Source organism: Octodon degus, unplaced genomic scaffold, assembly GCF_000260255.1.
Source record: "Octodon degus isolate 3935 unplaced genomic scaffold, OctDeg1.0 scaffold00221, whole genome shotgun sequence".
Lineage (NCBI taxonomy): Eukaryota > Metazoa > Chordata > Mammalia > Rodentia > Octodontidae > Octodon > Octodon degus.
The window spans coordinates 1061879-1079049 of record NW_004524797.1 but is presented as its reverse complement, the minus strand read 5'-3'; the positions used below and the strand labels follow the sequence as shown (position 1 = coordinate 1079049).

The following is a 17171-nucleotide window of genomic DNA, read 5'->3' as shown; positions in this document are numbered from 1 at the left end:
AGAAAGACAGCCTGAGACCTGGGGAGGTTAGAAGGTTAGGAAGAGTGAGCCAGCAGACCTGGGCTTTTTGTATGATCAGTTACCCTTACCCAGGAGTAAACTGAGGCATTTCCTTGCACCAGTCCCCCAGGCATTGTCTGGCAGACTGAGAGAGCTAGGCACAAAGATCAAATGAGGCTCTCTTTGTGGCCTTGTGCAGGCTTGCAAATGCATTTCCTCTCTAATAACCTCAGCCTGATTGGAAGTGACTGGATGCTATATTAAGCAGGATTTTGAGGCCTCAATTTGGCATTGCAGGAAATAATATCATGATTAATTAGTAATATTTGCCACAGAGAGAAAATGAGAAGGAATATCTATATGCTGCAGAGCTGCCACCCCAGGGCTTATAGCTGACTAAGCCCAGGCATTGGAGTCTGGGTAGCTTGGAACCAAATCTCACTCTGTTCTTCTGGGTACCAGTCTGTTTATCCCTGAAATGGATTTGTATAAGTCAGACTATGGCTTCAGTGCTGTAACAAAGATACCTCATACTACTTTGGCTTAATATAAGTTTGAAGTTTCTTTCTCTTGTGTTGAAGAAAAGAGAGGTAGATGAGCTATTCTGTGCTGACAGGTGGCAGGGAAACTATTCTGCCATCCTCATGTGTCACTCGTGGGTCTAAGAGGACTGCTGTCATTCTTGCCATTCCATTTGTGAGCCAGATGGAAAGGGAACTGGACTAGGGAAGCACATGTCCAGTGGTTTCAGAGGTAACCCACAAGCCGCCCATGTCACACTCATTTACTATTTAAGCAGAATAGTCGCTTGACTCCCCCTATGTGTGACTTGCTGGGAAGTTGAGTTTTTAGTTGGGAAGTCCTGTGCCTACCTTGCACCCTGAGCAGCAGAGAAGGAGGAAGTAAGTATTGGGATGAGATGCTCAGGGCACTGCTGGGCATGTCTTGGGGTCAGTAGGCCTGGTGGCAGCATGTGGGCACCTCTGGTACATGACAGGCCTTTCCCAAGCTCACAGGTGGCTCCCTCTCCTTGCCCAGGAGCTGGTGCATATCCTACACAAGGCACTGGAGGCTGCCCAGCAGGAGAAGAGGGCTTCCAGCTCATTCCTGGCTGCAGCTGAGGACAAGGACCGGCTGGAGTTGGTACGGCACCAGGTGCGGCAGATCGCAGAGCTTGGCCGGAGAGTGGAGGCCCTGGAGCAGGAGCGAGATAGCTTAGCACACTCAGTCAGCCTGCGCGAGCGGGAGGTGCAAGAGCTTCAGGAGCACGTGCAGCTGCTCATGGACAAGAACCAGGCCAAGCAGCAGGTCATCTGCAAGCTGTCTGAGAAGGTCACCCAGGACTTCACGCAGCCCCCCGAGGAGCCCCGCTTGCCTCCCAACCCCACTGACAGGGACCTCCTAAGCCAGGAGGAGAGGATGGAGCATCTGAAGGTAAGGCCTCCCCATCCTCAGGATGCTGTCTCAATGCTAATGGTTTTCTAGATGGAGCAATAGTTTCCCTCCAGCTCAACAGTCATACTGGAAAGAGGTACATTTGGAAAAATTGCTTTTTGCTCCCTCACTGTCTTCATTTCATGACATCCTGGGTTGCTAAAAAGTACAAGTGTCTATAACTTATCAAATTCAAGATGAAAGATCCAGGATGTACAGTCTGGAGCCTGACCTAAGTAGCCTGCCTTAGTGCTGTTCCAACACCCCCAAATTTCTGAGGTGCCTGGGCTGCCCTTCCAGTAGTCCTACACATGATTCAGGTGACCTGTGCTAGCTGTGACTTGCTTGTAATGATGACAGTGATCTCTGTCCCATTTATGGAACTGGTCGGATGTTCACTGTGGGCCAACCATTTTGCATGCTTCTTTCTCCTCACATCAGCCCTTGGAGCAGTCCCTTGCAGAAAGTAATTTTGAGACTGAGCAAAGAAACTGATCTGGCCTCCTTGGAGGTAGGGGCACTAGGACTGGGCTAGAATTCATATCTGCTGATCTGTTCTGCTGCCTTTTGGCCACTCTGCCTCTTCTATGGTAGCTCTTGCCCTGTCATACCTCACCTTTCCTGCTCTGCCCATGTCTCTCCAGGCTGCTCCAGCCCTCAAGGACCCACTGACACACAGGCACCAGGAACTTTAGTTGAGGTGTAGTGCCTGCCATGGCCTGCAGCCTCCTCTCTAGAAGGCTGTCACAGGAACACCCAGCCATAGGGTGTTCATACTTCCCATTGTGCCTCAAGGCAGCCGTGTAGAGCCAGGGCCAGTGCTGCCCAAATGAAGGAGGCAGTGGGAATGCAGAACAGCAGCCAAGCCATTATGGGAGGCCTCCCACCGGAGTCCATGCTCTGCCTCCTGCTAGTCATGTGGCTGTGGGCAAGTTCTCTAACCTCTGTCAAGTAGCCTAACCAGAATAAAGGAAGAGAACCTGAAACCCAGCTTCTTTTTTTTCTTTGCAAAAGCTAAAAATAATATAAAAAACTAGTCCTAGAAGTGCTTATTAGTCTAAATCAGAGTCTTCTGGTTTAGAACAAAACCAAAGGTTTCACATGCAGATGCAGCTAGACAGCTAGGAATGTGTTCTAGTCAGTGGGGTACGTTCTTCTGCCCTGCCCCAGCCCCAGCCCCAGCCCCAGTCTTCAGCAGAGTGGCACAGAGGCCAGAAGGTAGATGAGGCTGCCTAAGAGCTGCTTGGCACCATGGACTTTACTAGGAGCCTGGGTATGCCCTGAATTTACATCTTTTGTTTTTATTTTAGTAGTGAGCCCAGATAGAAGGAGACTGCAGTGTGATTCACATCCATGTGGTTCTTATATTTTAGATCATCCTCCAGTGTCTTGTGCTTCATTGAGTTGCATGTAGCAGACATTTTTTAAAATTTAGCTTTTAGAAGATCCCTCAAATACCTATCGTCCTTAAATGTGGCCCTGGAGAGCTTGCATGTTTCTTGCTTGCCTTGTTTTGGAAACTCATTTTAGGCCATACCACCCAGACGAGGCTGGACCTGCAGGAACCACCTTGAATGTGCCTGGTCTTGTCCCCTTGTGGAAGCTAAGCAAGGCTGGGCCTGGTTAATATTTGAATGGGAGACTATCATTTTAAAAACAGAATCATTGATCTCTGGAGTACCAGGGCCAGAAAGACTCAGAAGCCTGGTATGCCCCTCCTTTTCTGGAATAAACCGATCCAGAGTCACACATGAAAGGAGCCAGCAGAAGCCCTAGGTCTCCTCACACAGCACCAGCCTTGCTATCCACAGAAAGCCCCCAGGCACTTTCAGAGGAAAGCTCCTGATCCAATAAAGGCCGCAGCTGCTGCTCTCTGCTTCCAGGCCCCCTTTCCACCTTTGTCTTCTGCTGTGCTAGTGACTGTCCTGTGGCTTTCTCTGCTCTGAGGTTTCTGTTTTTCCTCCCTACAGTTCTGAGCCAAGGAGAACACTCAAGGCAGGGCAACAAGCTGAATGGAAGGGTCACTGCCCTCTCTCTACTACTGCTGAATGGTTGCTGCTCTGTTGCTACCCTCTCTACTACTGCTCCAAGGGTGCTCACACCACCCCAGTCTGGGCACGTTGGTGCCTCTTCTAGAAGTGGAAGCAGGGCACTGCATGTGACAGAAGCCTTGGAAGTGCCTGTGAGTGATTTATAGGTCTGAATGCAGTGTTAACACTTCTCAGCTATGATGGGAAGGTAACAAAGAGGCGGCAGCCAGTATGTTGTGGAGCAGTCGGCAGTGTTTGCTGGTGCTCACTCTGAGCCAACCAACCTGGGCTTGGGTCCTGGCTCCCCAAGCCCTGCCCCACACCAGCTGCAGGACAGAGGACCATCCCTACTCAGTGCTTGTTTCCTCAGCTGTAAAGTAAGGATGTCATACAAGTAATGTGACCCCACCATCCCTGCCCCTAACCTGTACCAGCAGCAATGATGGCACTCAGCCAGTGTGCACATCTTTAAAGTCCTATTATACTGCCTGCAGGTCAGCCTACATGTATTAGCTGGAGACTGCAGAGGACCTCCTTGGGAGGTGGACACTAGAATATGGGCTTTCTGGTGGCCTCCAGGTAGGAGGGAGCTCAGCGAGTGACCAGGCAGGAATTGTAGTAGTCACTTATTGAACCCACAGACCTAGGCCTGGTCACTGACAAGTTCCTTTCCCTTTAGGGTCCCTGAGGCATCCTCTGTGTTTCCAGGGATGACAAACATTTTTTCTAGAGGTGCTGGGAGGCTGTTTTTCAGTGGGAAAGGGGGCCACATGGGGAGACATACTGAAAAGTCAGATTCATGTGGTTGGGGCATGATCCTGGGAAATCTGCCATTTCCAGGAGGTCAGTCCTTGTGCCACAGACAACAGGCTTCTCTGGCAGGACCTCACAGCTCTCTGCTACATAAGGATAAGGAAGTGGGAGTCAAAGTGGGAGCAGACAGCTTTGCCCAGAGGAACAGCTGCACTCACCAGCAACATTTCTGAGAGACACGGAGCCTGGATTCTCATCCAGCCTAGGAACATGGTTAGAGAGAAGGACAGGCCTGGGGAGGTGGGTGACAAGCTCCAGGCCAGGAGAGCAGAGAGTGAGCATAGCAGTGCACAGCCTTTTGGCCCAGGCACCAGGCTACTGAGAGCTGGCCATAGCCAAGTGGGAGACACCTTGGGGAGCCCATCAGAGGTATGAGTCCACCTGAGGGAGTCAGCCTAGAGCTTCATTTCCAGCTACGGGAGCCCAAAGACAGAGGCCTTCTCTGAGTGAGCCATTTGGGCAAAGGGCAGCAGCCTCAAGTAGGAAATGGATCTGCTGGGAGGGCCTTGAGGGTCGTGTTGGCCAGAATGCAGACCACCTAGCAAGGGCTAAGGCCATCTGGGGACTGGGCAAATGTGGCTTCTTCTGATGAAGTGTCACATGCTACAAGTGATTCTTTTCCTGTCTGGGCACATAGGGCCTATCTTAGCTTAGCACCCCCTACACCTCCCAAGCCCAGGGCATTTCCTGAGCAGGAAAAGAAGGGGTGGGTGGAAGGAGAACACACCCTGCATCCTTAGGCATGACTGTTTGAATAGCTTCTGGGATGTCCTTCCCAGAAGAATAAAGATGATGACCCGTGGCTGTAGCCCTGGTCCTTGTGTGACCCTTTCCAAGGTCTGTCAAGCCTTGTTTGTGCTCCAGCAGTGGGTTTGCCCTACCTCCATGGGCAGTGCACACGGAACGGGAGCTGTGGGCTCAGCCGTGTATCATAGCAGTATTCACAATCGAAGACCAGCTGGAAACATGGTGGCTCAAGGTCTAAAAGTAAGTTATAAATTCACCCAGTAGAAGAGTCATCAGTCACTAAAAATGATCACTGGCTCTGAGCACAGTGGCACACCCCTGCAACTCAACTACTTGAGAAGCCAATACAAGATTGCAAGTTCAAGGCCAGGCTGGGCAATTAGCAAGACTCTGTCTCTTATAAGAAATAAAGGTGGTGGTGGGGGAGTGAATAGGTAGTTCAGTAGCAATGCTTAGTGTGGTTGAGGCCCCGAGTTTAATCCCTAGCACCAGAATAAATGATCATTGGGAAACTTATTGAACAACATAAAGCAGTATTTGTAAAGTAACACCTTGCCAAAAATTTCTGCAGCATGATTTCAAGTATCTGATAAAATGTGTTGCTTTTAAAAAGACACTACTTGAGCACTTGTTGTGTTGGCATGTGTTAGAATATCCCTTACTGCCTAGTGGGGTAGCTGATATTGCCCCTTTTACAGACAAGGAGACAGAGTCAGAGTAGTTTTGGGATGCGTCTAAAGCCTCTGGCCCTGGATGTCAGAGCCAGGATCGGAAATGCAGGTCTAGCACTCTACCAAGTATGTTGGGAACAAGAATAGAGGAAGCTATGGGTGATCTTTTTCCTTTTGTTTATTTCTTTTTTTTTTCTTTCTGTTTTTTTTTTGTTTGTTTGTTTGTTTTGTTTTTTGACAAGGTCTCTCTATGTAGTCCACACTGTTTTTGAATGCACTATGTAGCCTAGACTGGCCTTGAACTCCTGCTTCAGCCTTCTCCAAGTGTTTGGTTTATAGATGTCGGTGTCTATACCCAGCTCTAGAATTCCCAATATGACTTATTGGGAGTTTCTCAGGAAAAGAAGCTTTGATAGCTCACTTAAGGGCATGTCCCTCAAGTCCAGGAAGATGTCTGTGGTACATCTCCTGACGTGTTTTGCTCTCTTCTTTAGGACGACATGGAAGCATACCAGACCCAGAACCGCTTCCTCAACTCTGAGATCCACCAGGTTACCAAGATCTGGAGGAAGGTGGCTGAGAAGGAGAAGGCCCTGCTGATGAAGGTGTGAGTGGGAGCTAGTGACATCTCCAGACCCACCCCTCACGGTTCCATGCCACCCACAGCCCACTTTCCTTACCCCTCAGGAGCAAGGTTGGGTCAGCTTCTCCAGGCCCCTGTGGAGATGGTCCCATCAAGACCAATGAGCTTGTTTGCTGTCCCCAAGTGCACAGCAGGCAGTCAGCCCAGGAGGAGGTGGAGCTGGAGTCAAGCTGTGACTATGCTGTGGGTTGACTTTCACTGTCCCCATCTCAAAAGACAGAAAGAAAGGTGCTGAGCAGTTACATAGCTTTCCAGGAGAGGATCCAAGGTGTTCTGGGCCAGGGGAGAAGATGCAAGAAAGCCAGAGGTGGAAGCACAGGGGTATGATGGAGAAACAAGAAGTACTGTGTCACTGATCATCCCCAGAGGCAGACTCTGTGTTACCCTCATTTTAGCAATGAAGAAGCTAAGGCACAGAGAGGTTAAGTAACTTGACATAGGCCACACAGCAAGGATGAACTAAGAGGGCACTATAGGCTGTGCAGAGCCTGGGCTCCCTTCTCTCCTCTCAGATCTCCTCTTGCCTACTTTGATTTAAGCCCCTGGTGCTGGGCCACTATCCTTTCCTCTGTGTACAGATTGAGGGAAGGGCAGAAGAGAGCTGCAAGGGCTTTGCTGCCGTCCAGGCCTCAGACCTTGGTGGCCTGACCAGCCACCCCCCACCCCCTGCCCCTCCCACAGTGCGCCTACCTCCAAGCCAGGAACTGCCAAGTGGAAAGCAAGTACCTGGCAGGGCTGCGGAGGCTGCAGGAGGCCAAGGCTGGGGAGTGCTCTGAGCTGCTGCGGCAGCTCATCCAAGAGGCGCTGCAGGGGGACACTGGTGTGGCCTCGGCAGACAGTGTGGAGCTGAGCCCTGTCAGGTGAGTAGTCCTGGCTACTTCATCCAGGACTCTGCTGCCCTTCCTGCTGTGTGTGGGGCTCCTGACAAATGAGTGTGGGGCCAGAGGTAGACAGCAGACTCAGGAAGCAGCACCCTGCCCAAGGCCACACAGTCCATTGTGCAGCTTGTGGGCTCCCTCCCAAGAGTTCTTGTCACAGACCAGAAGAGAGGAGACAAATCGCTCTCTCCTCCTTGAACCCTGCTCTTCACTGCACACAGTGATCCCAAGTACTTGTATATAATACAGCAGGAGAGGTCCCTGGAGGCTAGACAGCACACTGGCAGGAGCCGGGGTTTTGAGGCTAGGCGTGGCTCTCTTAATGACATAGGATAGGTCACTTTAGCTTTCTGAGCCTCCTGTTCAGCCTCTATAAGATGTAGGCCAAGACCCCTGCTTGGCAGGGTCATTGGAATTGGTGGGGATAGCTCAGACAGGCATGTGCAAGGGCAAATACATGCTGAGTATGTGAAAGTCCACTGTCGTGTGCCCCAGCTCTCCCACCTCTGCTTGTCACTGGCAGCCATCCTGGAGCCTGGCAGCTATGGGACATGGGGTAATGCAGCAACATGGCAGGTTCCCCAGCAGAAGGCTTCAGGGGTACTCAGAGAACCCTATGCTGCAAGGGATGAGTGAGCATCTCCTGGGTCTGTGCAGCAGGCACCTCCAGGCCTCCAGCAGTTATAGCAGAGGCTCTTACTGGGTCTTCAGAAAGCAAAATAGGGAGGCCGGGGAAATGGCTCAGTAGAATAAGTGCTTCCCTGGCAAGCGCAACGGCCTGAGTTCAATCCCCAGTTCCGCAAAAAAAAAAAAAAAAAGAAAGAAAGAAAAATAGGAGTTCTCCCACTATACACGTAAGTAAACTGAGGCTAGGAGAACCAACATTCTGCCCAGAGCTGCATGCCTTGCCAAGGCCAGTGAAGGCCAATGCCTGACCTAGTATTCCCCATCTACCCCTAAACTAGGAAAGGGCTCTTCCTACAGGGTGTGGCTAACATGGACTTTTGCTGACAGTGAGTATGACGAGTATGGCTTCCTGACAGTACCTGACTATGAGATGGAAGACCTAAAGCTGCTGGCCAAGATCCAAGCACTGGAGGTGCGCTCCCACCACCTGCTGGAGCTCGAGGCAGTGGAGCGGCCACTGCAGCAGCGCTGGGCTGCGCTGGGTGAGCTGGCACCCTCGGCTGAGCTGAAGCAGCTGCTGCGCGCGGGAGTGCCCCATGAGCACCGGCCACGCGTCTGGAAGTGGCTGGTCCACCGCCGTGTCCAGCACCTGCACACCCCAGGCTGCTACCAGGAGCTGCTGAGTCAGGGTCGGGCCTGTGAGCACCCTGCTGCCCGCCAGATCGAGCTGGACCTGAACCGGACTTTCCCTAACAACAAGCACTTCACATGTCCAACCTCCAGCTTCCCTGACAAGCTGCGTCGGGTACTACTGGCCTTCTCCTGGCAGAATCCCACCATCGGGTACTGCCAGGGCCTGAACAGGTGAGCCACTGTGGTCCCAAGGAGGACGAGGCCTTTGCCTACCAGAGCACTCACTGCCACAACTCTTGGGGATATCCTGAGACCCTAGAAGTGTGAGCCCAGGACACCAGGGCCAGAGCTCAAGCCCTTTGTCCACTTTAAGTTTGAAAGGTGCCAGTCGCCCAAAACCATAGGGTGGTTAGTGCAGCCCAGTTTATGTGCAGAACTGGCCCGATCAGGATCATCTGCACCAAGGGAGCCCAGAGCAGTGCAAGGAGAGAAGACATTGTACAGGGGCCTGAAGGAAGCCAGGAAAAGCAAGCAGGCAAAGGCTACTCGCCCAGCAGGGCCGCAGCTCAGCACAGCCCTGGGTCAGTCTCTGGATTCTCTCCAGTGAGCGCCACCCTGAGACGCATGGCTCGCAGCTGCACTCTGCAGTGGCCCCACTCTGGACTCCCTTGTTCTGCATGTTGATCTCTCCTCTTGGTGCACCAGCCTCTGCTCACTCACTCTTTGCACGCATGTGGTTGTTTGAGGCTGTCAGTGGACGTCTCAGCCCTGGAGTCACAGGTCTTTGGCTTGTTTTCCCATCCTGCCTCTCAAGTCTAGCCACTCTGTCCAGGTTGGAAAGTCCAAAGAAGGTATCCACATGGCCCCGTCTGGGTTACTTCCCATTTCTGGTCTGATCAGTAGGGGAGGAATAAAATGAGGTTGCATTTAGAGGGGCTTATAGGGCTGCCCCTTCTAAAACTGGGAGGATAGTCTCGTGGACACCCTAGGTGCTGCTGTAGAAATGCCATAGAGTATTTCCTTTCCTGAGCCCCCCAGTTAATCCATAGAAACAGCATAGTTTGAGTATTTCCCAAAGCAAGTTTTGATTCTGCTTAAAGACACATTACTTGAGCAAAATTTACATAAGCAGTTCCATTCCTTTTGCAGAATAGGTGGTGTGTGACATTTATTTAGTAGAGTCAACATTCAGTGTCCTTATGTAAATTTGAATGATTCCCAAGGGTAGATATTTTCATTATTCTCATTTCCAACCCAAATGTAGGTAAAATTGAACATGTATATGTAGCGTGAAACTCCAGCAATGATGCTTCTCAATCTAAACCCCTTGGAAAACCAAGACTTCATGCTGCTCTGAGTATTGGCTACAGGTAATGTCTGTAGACCATTCATTCATTCATTAAGAGCTGGGGCTGGCCAGATAGCTTAGCGGACTAAAGTGCCTGCTTAGGCAGACACAGCAGCTGGAGTGTGATTCCCCAGCATGCTGTGCCAGCCCCACCCCTGAGCCATGCTGAGACAGCAATTGAGACTGGGCGTGGGGGGCGTGCCTGTAATCCCAGCACTTGGAAGGCTGAAAACAGGAGAATCACTATGAGTCCAGTTCTATGTAGTGAGACCCTGTCATCTCTGTCCTAAATACATTTTTTTAAAAAAATTACATTCATTAATAGTTGAGCAAAAGTCTGGTTGTACCTCTGTCTGAATGTGTTAAAATACAGAAGGTACAAAAATTGCAAAGCCTTGTTAAGAAAGCTGTGAAAGGAGCTAGAAGCTGAAATTAGTATGAATAATTTTCACATTTTATGCAAAGGTCAGATAGGAGTAACACAACTCGAGAGTGCTTTATATAGCTGTTATCATTTGCTCTTCTTGTAAGACCCGTAAAGTGAGCCCTGGTGTCCCACTGAACAAGTGAGGCAAATTCTGAGAGCCTGAGGGACCCACCCCACACCCTGCCACACGTAGCAGCCAGGCCCCAGTCCTCTTGCTCCCCTTCCACCCGCCCTCACTCTAAACAGGCACTGTGGCTGAGGGGGCCCAAGAGTACCCCAAAACCCTTTCTCCTGATCCAGTGTGACCTCTCAGGGATAGAAGTAGCCATACATGGGCCATAGATCTTTGGAGAGCAATCCATGCTGAAGGGCAAGAGAAATCCTTGTAGCAGAGGGGCCTTGCGTTCAGCCTCACAGCAGGAGGGAAGGTCCCTGTGTGGAAGGAGGCAGGGGAGATAGCTCAGTAGAATAAGCATTTGCCTGGCAAGTGCAAGAGCCTGAGTTCAATCCCTGGTTCCGCAAAAAAAAAAAAAAAAAAAGGCAGCCTGACTCCAGAAAGCCCAGGAGCCACAAAGAAGGAGAGGTGGGAGACAACCAGAGAGCATTTTTACAATTTATTTATGTGTTTGGTACAGGTTTCGCTACATACCTTGGACTCATAGTGATCCTGCTGTCCTAGTCTCCCCAGCACTGGCATACACCACCACACCTGATCTTGGTGGCAGGCACTGTGCACCTGGGGTTCCAGGGCCAGCACAGTGTGCAGTAGCAGAGATTAAACCTGGGTCTGGCACTTAGACTGCTGAGCTATCTCCCAGGCCCCCAGAGAGCTTTTAATCTTCTCTCTGTGTGTCTCTCTCTGTCTCTGTCTCTCTGTCTGTCTCTGTCTGTCTCTTTCTCTTTCTCTGTGTGTGTGTATGTGTATGTGTGTGTGTGTGTGTGTGTGTGTGTGTGTGTGTACTATGCCATCACAGATACTTGGTATTCCTGCAAATATTGATAGCATAGCCTTAAATAGAAAGCTACACGTAGTAGAAAGCCTGTTGAAATGTAGAAATGTGGTATATTCTTTTAGAGGCCTTGAAGGCCAAGCTGCAGGCCCCTTATGCTTGTCTCAGTTGCCATCTAGTGATGGTCACTAGAACTGCATGTGTGTTCAAAGACAACCGAGCCTACTTCCAAGGCAACAAATCCAGACTGGTTACAGTGACAGATAACACAGCAGTGATCTAGTAGAGCAAACTTTTTAAAGCCATTTCCCAGAGAAGTACTTATTCCACCGAGCCATCTCCCCGGGCCTTAAAGCCATTTCCCTATGAAAATTAGTAGAACCTTTTAAAAATAGCCGTTTCTTTCCCCATGGATGCACCCCCCTCCTGTGCAGGCACCATGAATAGCTGGAGTCCAGCTGTAGCCTGGTGGGAGTGAGCCTGGGTAACTGACCTTCTAGTGTGTGCAGAAGGCTCAGCCAGGGCTGGCAGATAACTCCTAGATGCAAGCGGAGAGCACCAGGCTGGGCATCCTGGGTTTTGCTCCATCTGTGATGTTGAGCCAGTTACTCTGACCCTTTAGGGCTCAGTTTTCTAATGAGAAGTTTATCAAAGAAGACCAGTAGAAAGCAAGTATTTAAAGCCTGTCCTGAGGGAACTTTTGAGTTAGGCTTTGGACTTAGGGGAAAGAGTGATGATCAATTAGTTAGCTTTCCCCTGGGGCAGAAATAAAGGGAATGTGGCCACAATTCACCAGTTGTCTTTCCTAGGCATACACAAAGTGAGTGGTGGCCCGTGTACTACACATTGACTATCCTTCACCTCAGTAACCTCTAAAGGCTGCTTTTCCCAGCCTCCTTTTTCCCAGGACACTGTGACTATCTTCCTGCTCCTGCTCCTGCTCCTCCTCCTCCTCCTCCTCCTCCTCTCCCTCCAGCTCCTGCTCCTGCTCCTGCTCCTGCTCCTGCCCCCCCCCCCCAGCTCAGACTCAGGAAGGTTTGTACAAATATTTGAGCCAGAGTTGAAATGCCTTCCCAAACTACTGGGGAAGAAGGAAGGATTCAGTTTTGAGATTCAGTCTTGTTTTTAAATGCCATGAACCTCAGAAGAAACAGAGGTAATGAATCCACTCTAATGAGAAGGAAGAGAAACTACCATGGCAGTGAAGTGTCTCTTTAAATGCCTATGAGTCTGTAGAGCCCCCGTGTCTAGTGCTAAGGTGTTGTCCACTACAGGGGTGCTGAGGAGCACTGTTCTCCCCTGGCCCCTCGGGGGTACTGTGAGAGTGGCTCGAGACCTGCAGGACCGGACCGCCCCAAGTGGTTAGAGTGGCAGAGGCTCCCATGGCCGCAGGATTTCCTAAAGGTGTTCTAAGATAGTGTGTGTCTTTATGAGCCCCACAGTTCCAATCAGGAGCCAGGGGTCCAAGGAAGAGATTTTGGAAAATAAGTCCTTTGATTGGCCCCCGATGCACCCCTGAGGGAAAACAGGCAAAGTGGAGAAAATATTACTTCCTGGGAATTCTTCCCAACTGCCCTGAAAGTGCTATCTTTCTTACCCACAGTTTCACTTGAGCCTTATGATAACTTGCAGGGGAGGTCTGGGAGAGAAGAGCTGTGAGTCAGGCAGAAAGCAGGGAGCTAGAGGCATCTTCTCTGTCAGAAGGCCCAGAACCTGGGGAGGGGAGTATCACCACAGCCACTGCAGAGCCTGGAAGCAAGGCTCCAAGATGTCCCAGAGCACGCGAGTAGAGGTGAGAACACCTACATTTATAAACAGCCCAGCAAGACCACGCCCTGGGCTAAGCATCGAATGTGCAGCCTCAGCTCATCCTTACGCAGCCCTGTGGGATTCTGCGGCGGCCAGAACAGCAGGGCCAGGATTCACACACAGGCAGCTTGATCTCCATGGCTCTGAAGACCACCCTGGCCATCCTCTCCAGAAGAGTGTTGTCACACCACTGGTGCAGGGACACCAGCCTGGTTAGGGCATGAGCTTAGGCTGCTGCTAGTATGGATGGGCGCTAACACAGGACCAGTTGGATCACCCTGCCACTAGCTATCTGGCAGGGTTGCAGCTTCTATGTCACTTCAGGCCTCTTCCTCCTGTGCCAGGCTGGCGGCCATTGCCCTGCTCGTCCTGGAGGAGGAGGAGAGTGCCTTCTGGTGCCTGGTGGCCATCGTGGAGAGCATCATGCCAGCTGAGTACTACAGCAAGACTCTTATGGCATCCCAGGTAAGCTGGGCAGGGAGGGCACCTGTGGCCATGCAGGCCAGGATCCCTGAGTTGCTCCTCGAAGCCAGTCAATATCAGGACAGTAGGACTCTCTCAGATTTCACATTTCTCCTTCTATCAGATAGTCCCCCTTCTCTTGGGCTCGTGGGAGGGCCTGGCAAGCTGACACCTGTAGAGTTGCTAGGGCTCTGCCCACAGCAACAGTGATGTTAATGTGGTGGTAATCTCAGCTCCTTGGCTTCCTGGGGAGGGGAGGGGAAAATCTAGTCTCTTGCCATTTGTCAGTGAAGAATTTCAGGACATGGGTCAGCAGGATGGGAGGAGGGGAGCATGAGAGGCAAGATGATGTTTCCTGCACACAGCAGCATATCCACGGAGATGCGCTGCCTCTGGCATCTCCTGCTGCACCATTGGCCTCTGGGCGTGGAGTTAGGCAGAGCATGGGCCAGAGCCTGCCCTCCCCTGGCCCGCTGTGTGGCCTTGGCACTTGGTACCGTCTGAAACCCCAAGTCAGCCCACTTTAGAGTGGGCATAGGGTTGCTTCATGGGCTTACATAAATGCAAAGTAATTTCCTACTGCTCTCTGACTCCCAGTTTGACTTGCTCTGTCAGCCCTGCCTGCTTTACTGAGAGAGGCCACTTCCTCCCCTGTATCGCTGCCATGTGCCCGCCATCCTTTCCTCCTGGAATGCCCACCTCCAGAGGTCCTGGACTGTGGATGCTCAGGTGCACACTAAGGAGAGAGAGCAAGACTCAGGAGCTCTCAGAGAGTAGGTGGGAGCCACATACGGACTGCATCTGGCCACTTGGGAGGGAAGCCAGCCTAAGGGGGACTTTAGTAAAGGCACTGTTTTCTTTTGTTCTTGAGAAGCGGTCTCACTATAGAGTCCAGACTGACCTCAAATTCAGCATGATCCTCCAACCCCAGCCTCCTGCATGCTGGGTTACATGTGAATGCCACCTTACTTGGTGATGGGGCAATATTTTTCTCAGTGATGACAAGGTGATACCTGCTCCTTAATGGCATTGGGGATCGGCCTCCTTTCAGCTCCCTACTCTGTCGTCCCTGGCCTGGACTTTCAACCTCATGCTTATCACCTTGGCTCACAAGAGTACTACACCATCCTCTGCCCTGTGTTATGGCCTAGATGAAAAAAAGCAAAAAAGGGAGGAGCTACTTAGCTCTGCCTATGGTCAGAATTGCATCCCATGGCCATGCCCTGAAATCAGGAAAATTGCTGTATTTCTTCTTCATGTCTTAACATCTCTGAATTTTAGGTATGTTTTACTACCCATGTCCAAGCTGCATTTTTTTTTTAATTATAGGGAATTTCTCATATTTAGAAAAAATGGAGAAAATATTATAATGTACCTCCATGTGTCCATTGCCTAGTTTACTTATCAATCCAGGGAAGCCAGTCCATTGCCTAGTTTACTTATCAATCCAGGGAAGCCAGTGCTATCTCATTCTCCTCCACCTTCTCCTGCCTAATAGTCTTGATGAACATCTCAGACAACACCTCAATTCATCCATGAATCCTGCAAGAGGTTCAGTGGCATCTTAGTGTGGTGCCTGGGATTCTGAGCTGGAGGCCCTGTGGGCCTCCACTGCAGTCCCAGGGTTCTGGGTCAGGAAAGGAGGGAAGCCGCTGGGTGCTTGCTATGGTGGACACCACAACCTAGGACTTCGGTCAGAGAGAACTGAGCACCCACAGTCCAGAGGAAGAAACTAAAATAGGGCATCATAGAAGAGGGAAGCAAAATAAGCCAGGGAAGGAGCCTGTGCTAGATGGTCCTTACATTTTTTTGGCACCAAACACTTGTTTCATCAAAGACAAACATTGCCCCCAGGGATGGGGGTATGGTCTGGGGAAGACTCAAGTGCATTACATTGATTGTATACTCTGTTTCTACTATGATTACATTATAATACAAATGAAATAATTATAAAACCTGTGAGCTTGGTTCCCAGCATCTAATCTAGAAGTGTTGGGAGAGTAACACCTGAGATGCTGCTTATGTTGTGTCTACTCTGTAATCTTGTTTTAGTTTCTGTCACTGCAAAAAACCCTGCTTCACAAGGACAGGCTGTTGGAAGTAGAAGCAGGCCTTCCAGTGCTTTTGTGGCTAGATCTTCTAGCATGAAGTCAACTTAACCTGGCTCGTCACAAATGGATTGCAGATCCATTCCTCCCCATGGCAGGGTCTTTTGTGGTTGGGAGAACTGAGTTAAGGCAATATTTTAATGTGTTTTCTAACTTCAGTCACATCCTACAAAACATTGTTAAGTTCAGGTGACTTTTTCTGGCCTAGCCAGCACTTCTTATGGACTGCATAGTGCGTAGTTCAGAAACAACCTCTTTAACCTGAGTGGTAAAATCAGAAAGATGTCCAGTCCTGGCAGGCACTCCATCTGTGCATGCAGCAACACAAAATGAGCTATTTAGTTTTTCTGATGTGCAATCAATCATTCAAAGGCTTTAACAGTTGTACAGCTGTGGTGTTGGTTAGCAACAGAAGTGCACATGACATATCCTCATGCACATCCCCCTGAAAAATACATTGCACAAAAACAAGCATTGCCTTGCCTTCCTGTCCCATGGGTAGATTTGTCAACCTAAATTTCATTCCACTGTAATTAATTAGTCCTATTTAACAGTTGTGCCTCAAATTGGGCATGGTAGGGCACGCCTGTAATCCCAGCACTCAGGAAGCGAGCCAGGAAGATTGCCATGAGTTCGAGGCAAGCCTGGGCTATGTAGTGTGTTCATGGTGAAATTTGACTACATAGTGAGACCCTGTCTCAAATTTTTTTTTTAAAAGTTGTGCCTCAGTATCTTCAACTGTTTCATCAATTCATCTAATTATAATGCTAACCAAAAGAGGAAAATATGCCACTTTTTGAAATATAGCCTTTCTAAAAGCTCATTAGAAATGTCCTCAGTAGGAAACAGGATCATCTCTTCAGAAGAGATGGGCATCTCAGCTTCAGCAATGCAATTAGCACTAAGAATGATGCTCTCAGTACAGACACATGACATGGGGCCTTCAATAATTGCTTCACACATGACATGGGACCTTCAATAATCGCTTCTATTCCTTGTGTTTACATATTTGTTCTTTTTAAAAACTCCAAAGGCTGGTCTTTTAATGCAGGATGCTTGGTCTACATGTAGCAAAACAGGTTTAAAAGTTTCATGGCTTTGTTGAAAGCCCATTGCTATGTATTATATACAAAGGAGGTTTGGAGAATCATCATCCATTGCAATTGAACCTTTAATAGGACTCTTGGTATTTTCCTGTAAGAGCAGCTTGCTTGCTTGCTTGCTTGCTTGCTTGCTTGCTTGTTTGCTTGCTTTTTGACAGTCTCCTGCTGTCTCATTTTTGGGTCTTTCCCCCTTTTTTTTCTTTTTGAGACAGGGTCTCGCTATGCAGCTCAGGCTGTCCTTGAGCTCACTTTGTAGCCCAGGCTGGTCTCAAATGTGCAACAATCCTCCTTCCTCAGCCTCCTGCGTGCTGGGATTACAGGTGTGCACCACCATGACTGGCTCTTCTGCATATTTTCATCATACCCCCTCTCACTTTTTCAAGAATATTTTTACTTTGGTGGTCTTTTCTCTCAAACATAACCTCTTTCTGTCCATGGAATCATTCATGTGTGTTCTGCTATTTCACTTGAATTTTTTTTTTTTTTTT

At 49.8% G+C, this 17171-nt stretch overlaps 1 protein-coding gene across 4 annotated transcripts in view; it reads left to right on the top strand.

The window, feature by feature from the left end:
• Tbc1d2 (TBC1 domain family member 2) overlaps positions 1-17171 on the top strand; it is a 44722-nt gene that overhangs the window by 24363 nt on the left and 3188 nt on the right. For 2 of the 4 annotated variants that reach the window (XM_023705458.1, XM_023705457.1), the window contains exons 4-8: positions 1039-1434; positions 6190-6300; positions 7020-7198; positions 8201-8707; positions 13355-13475. In XM_023705458.1, coding sequence (XP_023561226.1) covers positions 1039-1434; positions 6190-6300; positions 7020-7198; positions 8201-8707; positions 13355-13475 — 1314 coding nt within the window. The remainder of the gene's footprint in view (positions 1-1038; positions 1435-6189; positions 6301-7019; positions 7199-8200; positions 8708-13354; positions 13476-17171) is intronic. The other 2 variants (XM_023705459.1, XM_023705460.1) reach the window with 1 other exon arrangement.